The sequence below is a fragment of the Taeniopygia guttata genome, chromosome 1 (genome assembly GCF_048771995.1).
Source record: "Taeniopygia guttata chromosome 1, bTaeGut7.mat, whole genome shotgun sequence".
NCBI lineage: Eukaryota > Metazoa > Chordata > Aves > Passeriformes > Estrildidae > Taeniopygia > Taeniopygia guttata.
Window position 1 is genome coordinate 115,537,374 of NC_133024.1, and position 10,151 is coordinate 115,547,524.

At 56.9% G+C, this 10,151-nt stretch overlaps 1 protein-coding gene across 1 annotated transcript; it reads left to right on the top strand.

Annotated features, from left to right (window-relative positions):
• Window positions 1–1,424: 1,424 nt before the first annotated feature.
• On the top strand, window positions 1,425–4,697 carry LOC100227500 (folate receptor gamma). The gene is made up of 4 exons (XM_030284827.4): window positions 1,425–1,726; window positions 2,496–2,684; window positions 3,124–3,259; window positions 4,043–4,697. The coding sequence occupies exons 1-4, from the start codon at window positions 1,583–1,585 to the stop codon at window positions 4,366–4,368; spliced, it is 795 nt and encodes a 264-aa protein (XP_030140687.4). The 5' UTR covers window positions 1,425–1,582; the 3' UTR covers window positions 4,369–4,697.
• Window positions 4,698–10,151: the final 5,454 nt, after the last annotated feature.

The window sequence follows — 10,151 nt, forward strand, 5'->3', positions numbered from 1 at the left end:
CCAGGCAGGAGGTGCTGCTTGCGAAAGGCTGGAGCGGCGGCTGTCACCCAAACATTGTCCCTGTGCTGACAAACGCTGGCAACAGCCACAGCCCCTTGGAGAGGGGGAAGTTCCTCCCCAGAGGCAGCACCTGTGCCAGCAGCTCTGCAGTTAAAGCTGCCCCGGGAAGCTGCTGAGCTGAGTGCGGTTTGTGGTGTGCAGAGGTTAGAGGCTCTTCGGGCTGGTAAGGCTGACACAGATCTGGGGGCACAAATGCAGTTATAACACGGGTCAGCTGCTTCCTAGCTCTCACGTTTCTGTGTCTGCCTCCTTGGGCCTGAAGCTGCTTTTTCTGGGGTGTTTTGTGCTGTTTTAATGCTGTAAATGCTTTGTCTTGCTTCTGTGTTCTGCAAAATTCTTCTTAAAATGTGTCTGCTTCAGACCCTTGTGCTGTGTCAACAAGGAATGGGAAGGAATTTTCGTGGTTAAGTCTTGATGTTGGTTGATGGGTGTGGGGTTGGTTTTTGGGCTTTTTTTGTTAGAAAATGACTATAAAATTGGTCCCGGGCTCTAGGCAGGCAGAGGAGGCCAAGGATGTGTGAAATGTGTTTTGTCACTCAAATCAGCCCAGGCTGGAGCACCCTGGGATGGTGGGAGGTGACTGCCCATGGCAGGGCTGGAATGAGATGGGCTTTAAGATTCCTCCCAGCCCAAACCCTCCTGTGATTCTTTGGTGATTCAGCCCTCCTGGAGACCTCGGGAGAGGGTTTCCAAGTCTCAGAGGCAGATAAAGAAAGGACAGATAGGCTGTCCTAGCACAGCCCTGCAGCTCCTGGCCCACGCAAGGGGCTGTGTTTGGTGCATTCCCTGCCTCTCTGAGCACTCAGGAGAGTCATCCCTGAGCTCCCCGTGTCTGGGGGGGTGCAGGAGGTTGGGGGGCTGGAAGCTTCTCTCTGAAGCAGTGGGGTGGCAAGAGGACCCTGAAGTGAGGGGGTCTCGGAGCACCCTCCTCGCTCAGGGGGGACGGAGTGACCAGCCCCAGCTCTCCTGGGGCTGTTTGTCCCGCTGTGGGGCTGTCCCGATGATAACGGTGCCTGACCTTGCAGCCAGCCTCGGGGGGGCTGCACGGTGTCCTTGGTGCCACCCACTGCTGCCAGCTCCTCAGGAGTGCCACAGCACCTCCCTCGCTGCTGCCCGCACCAAACCCTGTCCTGGGCTGTCCCCTCTCCTGGGCTGTCCCCTCTCCTGGGCTGTCCCCTCTCTCCGGCCCTGTCCCCTCTCCTGGGCTGTCCCTTCTCTGCCAGCCCTGTCCCCTCTCTCACAGACAGCCCTGTCCCCTCTCCTGGGCTGTCCCTTCTCTCCCAGCCCTGTCCCCTCTCTCACAGACAGCCCTGTCCTCTCTGTCCCCTCTCTCTGAGCCCTGTCCCCTCTCTCCATCCCTGTCCCCTCTCTCCCATCCCTGTCCCCTCTCTCCATCCCTGTCCCCTCTCTCCATCCCTGTCCCCTCTCTCCCATCCCTGTCCCCTCTCTCCAGCCCTGTCCCCGCTCTCCAGCCCTGTCCCCTCTCTCCAGCCCTGTCCCCTCTCTCCAGCCGGGTCCCGGGATGGCAGTGCCGCTGGCCGTGGCTCTGGCGGTGGCCCTGGCGCTGTTGGCTGCCGAGGCGCTGAAGGAGCCGCTGCTGAACGTCTGCATGGACGCCAAACACCACAAGAGCGAGCCGGGCCCCGAGGGGAGGCTGTACCAGCAGGTGGGAGCCGGGCTGGGGACACTGCGGGCACTGTGGGCACTGCGGGCACTGTGGGCATTGAAGGCACTGCGGGCATTGAAGGCACTGCGGGCACTGTGGGCACTGCGGGCATTGAAGGCACCGTGGGCATTGCGGGCTCTGCGGGCACTGTGGGCACTGCGGGCACTGGGGAGATCCCTCTGTGCCATCCTCCTGCAGCAGCCGGCTGAGCAGTGCCACTGCCCGGGGCTCTGCCACATCTCTGACACCCCTGGATCTCGGCTGGCCCAGAGCACAGCCGGGAAAGGACGGGAGGGAGGGAGGGAGGGAGGGAGGAAGGGAGAAAGGGAGAAGGGGAGGAAGGGAAGAAGGAGGAAGGGGAGGAAGGGAGGAAGGGAGGGAGGGAGGAAGGGAGGAAGGGGAGGAAGGGAGGAAGGGAGAAGGGGAGGAAGGGAGGAAGGGGAGAAGGGAGGGAGGGAGGGAGGAAGGGAGGAAGGGAGGAAGGGAGGAAGGGAGGAAGGGAGGAAGGGAGGAAGGGCTCTACTCTGTGTCCTCACAGCGTGGGACACACTCCTTGCTCTGCCCCAGCCCCTCGGCAGAGGAAGGAGGGTTTGGTTTGTTTCTGTCCCTTGGGCTGGCACAATTGCTCTGGAGCTGATCTCCTGCCCCTGCAGCTCTGCCTTGCTGCAGTGCCCAGCTCCTGAAGCCAAAGTGCCCCAGAGTTTGCTGGGCAGACAGAACGCCGTGGCTGCTGCCCCGCTGGAGCTGCTGCCTGTCCCCTCTGTTGCAGTGCTCCCCCTGGAAGGACAACGCCTGCTGCACGGCCAACACCAGCCTGGAAGCCCACAAGGACCAGTCCTACCTCTACAACTTCAACTGGAACCACTGTGGGGTGATGCCAGCCAAGTGCAAGCGCCACTTCATCCAGGACACGTGCTTGTACGAGTGCTCACCCAACCTGGGGCCCTGGATCAAGCAGGTGGGGTCAGATCAGGGAATCGTGGAACTGTTTTGGGTTGGGAGGGACATTAAAACTCACCCAGTGCCACCCCTGCCATGGCAGGGACACCTCCCACTGTCCCAGGCTGCTCCAGCCCCAGTGTCCAACCTGGCCTTGGGCACTGCCAGGGATCCAGGGGCAGCCCCAGCTGCTCTGGGAATTCCATCCCAGCCCTGCCCACCCTGCCAGGGAAGGATTTCTCTTTATATCTAGGGTGTCTCAGCTTTTCCCACAAGCTAGAAAGATTGCAAGGGCATTTCTGGCCTCAGACTGATGGAAGAACTCCTGTGTCAAGACACATCTCTGCTGGGGCTGCGACTCCTCTGGGATCAGCTGTGGGTCCCCGTGGGAGGGGCTGGGAGGATCTGGGACGTGGCAGATCTTGCCCCTGACCCCCGAGTGGTCCTGTGTCCTGCAGGTTGACAGCAGCTGGCGTCGGGAGAGGATCCTCCACGTGCCCCTCTGCAGGGAGGACTGCGAGGAGTGGTGGGAGGACTGCAAGGACGCCCTCACCTGCAAGGAGAACTGGCACAAGGGCTGGAACTGGGCCACAGGTTGGTGGGCTCTGGCAGTGGTGGGCGCTGGGAGCCTTTCCTCACCCCCCAGGCAGGTCCCTGGCAGTGCAACTGCTGCCAGGACCCCTCTGTCCTCTCCGGGGTGGTCAGGGAGGTGGCACTGCCCTGCTCAGGTGTGGCTGTGGGCTGTGGGCAGGTGACCTCCTGGGGAAGGACAGGAGGGGAGGGCTGTGCTCCCACCAGGGTTTTGTGCCATGCTGCTCTGTCCCCAGGAGCCTCTGCTGGATCGCTCCATGTCTCACAAACGGGTGGGACCCTGCCTGGGGCAGACTCAGGATTTATTATCTGTCTGTATCACACAAGCAAAAAGCAAGAGACATAGGGAAATAACAACATCCATGCAAATCCAGATTAGAGACAAGATTGCATCTTAGGCAAAGCCTTTTTCTACATATTCTTTGACCCAATAGCGTAAAAGAAAAGGTGCAAAGTCATTATACTCTAACCAAGGACCCACATGGGTTTAACATTAACAAAAGGACTTCTATGAACCTCAAACAATACACAGTAATTCATTATTTAAGACTGAAACTTTTTCTATCTTTGCAAAGCATATAACTAGGACTTTTCACACTGTGAACTATCAATAAGTTCTTGTTCTTCCTTGTTCCTTATGATAGCTATAAATGTATTCACTTGGTTCTTATTTTCCTCGCCTCCCATGAGAAGGTTTAGAAATTTCCCAGCCTTTCTCAGCTTTATGTCTACTTTTGGGGGTCTTTCTGCGCTTTCTAAAGTATTGACCTGTTTCTGTTCCCGCAGGAACCAACCGCTGTCCCTGGGGCTCCATGTGCAGACCCTTCAGCCAGGTCTTCCCCCGCCCCCAGGACCTGTGTGAGAAGATCTGGTCCAACTCCTTCCGCTACAGCCCCGAGCCCCGGGGCAGCGGCCGCTGCATCCAGATGTGGTTCGACCCTGCCCAGGGCAACCCCAACGTGGCGGTGGCGCGGTACTACGCCCGCAGACAGAGATCCTACCCCAGTCAGGCTGGCGGGGCCCCGCGGGCACTGCCCTGCCCCGCGCTGCTCCTGCTGCCCCTGGCCCTGCTGCTGCTGCCCGGGCAGCTGGGGGCTCTGGGCTCCCTGTGACCTCCCTGCCAGGGGCACGGCCCGGGCTGCCCCAGCTGCCCTGCGAGAGGAACTGACCACAGAACTCTCTCTGTCTGTCTGTCTGTCCGTCCCAGCGCCCAGCACGCGTTGTGTTGCTGGACCTGGGTACCACCTCTCGCTGCTGACCAGAGCAGGGATTTTCGTACCTCTGGGGAGGAGCAGTGCAGGCTCTGCTCTGATGTGGGAGCTCCTGCCCATCTGTTCCCCCCACGGCGTGTGCTGGCGTGGCTGAGCTCTGGTGGCTGCTGCTCTGGGCTGCTGGGACTCCCTGAAGGGTGGCTTTGGTAATAAAGTCTGGCTCTGGATCAGCCCGGCTGTACTGATGTGAAACACTCCTGAGGTGTCCTGGGGTGGTGGGGGGTGTGGGGTCTGTCAATGTAGGAATTGCCCTGGGGGGAAGAAAGAGCATAAAATTATGAATGGTTTGGATTGCAAGAGATGTCAAATCTCATTTCTTTCCATTCTCCTGCCATGGCAGGGACACCTCCCACTGCCCCAGGCTGCTCCAGCCCCAGTGTCCAACCTGGCCTTGGGCACTGCCAGGGATCCAGGGGAATCTGGGAATTCCATCCCAGCCCTGCCCACCCTGCCAGGGAATAATTCCCAATTCCCAATCTCCCACCCAGCCCTGCCCTCTGGCAGTGGGAGCCATTCCCTGGCTCCTGTCCCTCCATCCTTGTCCCCAGTCCCTCTGCAGCTCTCCTGGAGCCCCTTCAGGCCCTGGCAGGGCTCTGAGCTCTCCCTGGAGTTTCTCCTCTCCAGGTGAGCACCCCAGCTCTGCCAGCCTGGCTCCAGCCCCGTGGCCCCTCTGGGCTCTCTCCAGAGCTCCAGGTCCTGGCTGTGCTGGCCCCAGGGCTGGGGCAGAGCAGCAGAAGTGTCCCAGATGTGCCCCTGGCAGGGGCTGCAGCAGGACCCTCCCCGTCCCGGGCTGCAGCCCAGGTGAGCTGGCTCAGCCCTGCCCAGCCCTGCCTTGGGCTACAGGTGAAGCTTCCCAGACCCGCAGGACCTGGGCAGAGACTTGCTGCTCTGCTTCTTTGGGGTTTTTCTTCCTCTGAGGCAGAAACTTCAGCAGAACTCTAGCAAGGTCCTGCAGGGAAACGCAGGGGAGGGGAAGAGCTGGGTGCCCTGCCTGGAGAGAGAGGGGCCCTGCTGCCTTTGGGGCTGGATAAAGCAGAAACCAGCCTGGCTGCACATCCTGACTGAGGTGAAGGGGTGGCACCGCAGGGGCAGTTCCTGAGAAAGGAATCCCCAGGTGATCCCACTGATCCCTTCCCTAAAGCTGCCAGCTGGCACAGCCAGAGACACCTTCTGCCACTCCAGGGGCTTTATCCTACAAAAGCCCAGTCCCAGTTTTTTATAACACCCTCTTTGCCCGAGTCCCTTCCAGGGATGCCCTCAAGGTCACTTCTCAAGGCTGGGCCAAAGAGATTTGCCCACGGGCCTTGGTGTGGGTGAGTGACACCAATCTCTGCTCAGCATGGGGTTTGCTGGCTTTAACAGAATTCCTTCAATCTTCTTTCAGATATCATTCTGGCAATTGCAGCTACCTGTGCTGTGCAGTAAATAATGCTGATTAATCTCTTGGTCTAATCATTCTCATAATGAATAATTTATTTATATAAATATGTTTGGGTTCCCATCCCCAATCCTGGAGGCAAAGGTTTAATCACAGCTGTGCAATGCTTCAGACAGCGAGCACTGACCAAGGCTGGGGCTGGGCTGGGACCAGCCTCACCCAGAGTCCCCTCTGGGAGGAGTTCAGGAGGCCACGGGGTCCAGCTGGGCTGGGCTGGTGGTTTGGGGTCTGTGGGGAGTGTCTGGGGGTCCTTTCTGCTCCTCAGGGCTCAGTGGGAGGATCTCATGGCAAACTTTGTCTCCCACTCTGCCCACGGAGCAAGGCCAGGGCTGCCTGGGCCGGGCCAAGTCCAGGCTGCAGAGCTCTGTAGTACTTCAAATATTTCCAGGAGTTTTTAGATCAGAACGACTGTTTCCAGAAGCTTTCCGATGCATTTTTATTTTAAAATGTTCCTAATGATGTAACCTCTGCCGCAGCTGATCACTAATTCCTTGCGTTTACATGAAACAGAGAAGCACTTTCCCTCTCTAACTTAAAAATGACGCATTTAATCTAATTGCTGTAAATACACTGTCTTGTCTCCAAAATCTGCAGGTGGAGGCCACAGCTGACCAGGGCTTAGAGATGTTTTGTAGCCCTGTGTGGGGGTGAGGTTTGCCCAGGCTGCCCGGGGAGGGACGGGGCAGAGGGAGCCCTGGGAGCAAAAACCAAAGAGCTCAGGGGGCCGAGCTGCTCGGGGCAGTCCTGCAGCCTGTGGGTTCTGCTCAGCGCTGCTGCTGTGCCCAGCACTGCTCCAGGTCCCCATCACTCAGCAGTTTGTGGGGTCCTGCAGAGAAGTGCTGGGACCTGCACCTGCCCCAAGCCCACCAGGGCACCTGTCCTGGAAGGAGATCAGACCAGGGATGGTTTGGTGTAAGGTGGCTTTGGGAGGAGCTCCGAGGGATGCTGGGCCAGCTCCTCCTCAGGCACCCCCAGCTCCCCTCCAAGGGCTGAGTGCCCTCAGCAGTTCCTGCTGCACCCAGAAAAGTGGCTTCGTGCAGCTCGGCCAGGAAAATGTGCCCAGGCTGGGGAAGCTGGAGCTCAAAGCAGGCTCAGGGAGGAGCTGGGGCTGCTCCAGGAGGTGACCAGGGAGTGGGGCCAGAGGGGACAGCACAGAGGGGAGGGGTCCTGGGCTGGGCTGGGCTGGGCTGGGAGGAGCACGAGGGGATGCAGAGCTGGGGAGGCACCGCAGGCACAGAGGCAGCACTTGGAGAAAGAGCAAGATGAACTGTTTGGTCTCAGCCCTGTCCCAAAATCCTTTTTACCCCCTGGGATATCTGACTTTTGCCCATCTCATGGATTTGCCCAAACAGGAATATGCAGGAATATGGCATTCCCCGTGGTGTCCGTGGTGATTATTTTAAGGAGAGAAGAAATGCCACTGAGCAGTACCTGCACTGCTGCAGATCTTCGTTCTGTGGGGTGTTTCATTTGCTTTTGTCTGTCTGGGTTTTGTAGCTGAAAGCACTGGACCTCATCAAGGTGAGCTTGGGGATACTGAGGAAGAGATATTTCCTTGTCCCATCCCTGGCAGTGCCCAAGGCCAGGCTGGACACTGAGGCTGGAGCAGCCTGGGACAGTGGGAGGTGTCCCTGCCATGGCAGGGGTGGCACTGGGTGGGATTTAAGGCCCCTTCCAACCCCAACCTCTCCAGAATTGTCACCTTGCACAAGGACAATGCCCAGAAGGTCACATTTCAGGAACCCGTGGGGTTCATTAGAGATCGAATCAAATTAGCAATTTTTTTCCCCAAACTTCACCAATGCAATGACTAGGCAGGAAGGGCACTAGAAGGCACCAGGCATAAATTCTCACCTTTGAGGTGATCCCTGGCATGAGAAAAACCCAGAAGTGATGATTTACAGAAGGAAATGGCACAAGCATGGAAAGCAAAGTGAAGGATGGGACACAAGTGATTTGCATTCATCAAGAAGCAGATTAAAGTACAAGCTGCTCTGTTATTCAAATGCTGGGGAAGCACAGGGATCTATGGATGCTGTGACCAGGCATGGCAGGGACTTGGTTCTTTGTTATAAATTATTTTTCCTGGAGTGGTCTGACGTCAGCAGCAAAGTAAGAAATCAGAGAGAATAGAAGGGAAAATTAAAAGCTAATCAAAGAGATGGTTTAAAATTAGCAGGGCAAGGTAAGGGCAGGGTGACAATTCCCCTGGGAGCACTTACAGCAGGGCAGGGGCAGCCCAAGGGCTGCTGGCAGAGATCTTGGAGCATGAACAGAAATTATGCGGGAATGAAAACCAGCATGGAGTGAGGCAACAGGAGATGTGGAAAAGTCAGTCCATGAGGAGGGGCTGAGGGAGCTGGGAAGGGGCTGGAGAATCCCTGAGGGAGCTGGGAAGGGGCTGGAGAGTTCCTGAGGGAGCTGGGATGGGGCTGGAGAGTTCCTGAGGGAGCTGGGAAGGGGTTGGAGAGTTCCTGAGGGAGCTGGGAAGGGGCTGAGCCTGGAGAAAAGGAGGCTCAGGGGGGACCTTGTGGCTCTGCACAGCTCCTGCCAGGAGGGGACAGCCGGGGGGTCGGGCTCTGCTCCAGGGAACAGGGACAGGAGGAGAGGGAACGGCCTCAGGCTGGGCCAGGGCAGGCTCAGCTGGGACAGCAGCAGCAATTTCCCCATGGAAAGGGAGCTCAGGCCCTGGCAGGGGCTGCCCAGGGAGCTTTGGAGTGCCCATCCCTGCAGGTGTCCCTGGAGGTGGCACTGAGTGCTCTGGGCTGGGGACAAGGTGGGCATGGGGCCCAGCTGGGACTCCCTGGGCTGGGAGGGCTTTGCCAGCCCCAGGATTTGGGATTCTCTGATTGCTGGTTGCACATGGATTTTCCCTTCAGAACTCCCCATGCAGACAGGGTTTCCCCTCCTGACTCCCCAGTGGGGCTACAAGGATCCCTAAAATCATAACTGACCAAAGAAAGAGCTAAGTGTGACCAGAAGCTGTTTTTTCATCAGCACATTTTATAGAAAGAAGGTTCTTCTGCAAGATTTATGTCCCAGCTCCAGCCTTTGGGCTTATGAAAGAAATTATCTCTCCTGAAAAATAAAAATACAAAATGCAGGGTCAGGCATCTGATAAAATCCCAGTTTTCAGAAAAATGCATCATTAGTTGTAGTTGTTTGCTGGAGGGAAAAGTGGCCCAGCATTAAAATGATTTGCTTTTCCAAAATTTATCCAGACCATTTTCTAAGCCTGAATCCATCACTCCCCACAGCAAAACCATGTCCCTGTGATGACTGCAGATGAAATAATTACTGCCCTGCTTCCCAGGGTGAGTCACCTAATCCGAAGGTTCTCGGTACCCCGGCCCCTGCAGAGGTCAGCGATGAATGTCACCCCACAAGGCTTTAATTCCCAGAATTTGTGGTATTGTGAGATAAGCTGGATAATAAAAACCCCCATAACCCTGACCACGGGGCACAGAGCATCCTTCACCTGGCTGTTGTTGCAGCGGAAAGGAGGAGCAAAAGGAAGCAGTTCAGCAGTGAAAGTGCCCAGAAGCAGGGTTTTATACCAAGGATGTACCCATCCACTCCCAAGGAGTGCTTCAGAGACCTCGCCCTGCTCTGAGCCAAGACCTTCCCATCCACTGATGCAGTAAAAACACAGCAGACTCCAGCTCAGGGAAGGAATGATGATGTCTGCTCCAGATCAAGAGGCTAAAGGATTGCTTTATTAAAACTAAACTATATTACATTAATATACTATTTAAAGAGAGACTATCCTATTCTACATACTCATTTCTTACATACCTAGCTAACTCAAACTCGTGACTCTGCTGAGAGCCCGAGCCACAGCTGGATCCCTTTGGTCACTGACCCCAGACAACTTCACCAGAATCCAACCAGCCATCCCTGCAGGTGAACAATCTCCAACCACATTCCACATGGGGAAAACCAAGGAGCAGAGGTAAAGATTGTTTTCTCTTCTTCTCTCTGTGCAATCCTGAGAGACAGAATTGGGTCTTTCCATCCAGAGAAGGTGAATGTCACTCACTGACTCACTGTTTTCTCCCTGGATCTCTCTTCCCCAGCCCAGCTCCTGTCCTGACAGACTCACCCTGCGGCAAAACTTTTCCCCTGGTGCTGGAGCCTGTCAAACCTGCCTGTCCCCCGTGCCAAGCAGCTGGCACCCCTCACTGCA

Bases quoted from the DNA above. Each gene is read 5' to 3' on its own strand.
- LOC100227500 (XM_030284827.4), top strand. From the start codon at position 1,583: ATGGCAGTGCCGCTGGCCGTGGCTCTGGCGGTGGCCCTGGCGCTGTTG. The intron at 1,727-2,495 runs GTGGGAGCCGGG...CCTCTGTTGCAG, and splicing joins AGGGGAGGCTGTACCAGCAG to TGCTCCCCCTGGAAGGACAA. The intron at 3,260-4,042 runs GTTGGTGGGCTC...CTGTTCCCGCAG, and splicing joins GGGCTGGAACTGGGCCACAG to GAACCAACCGCTGTCCCTGG.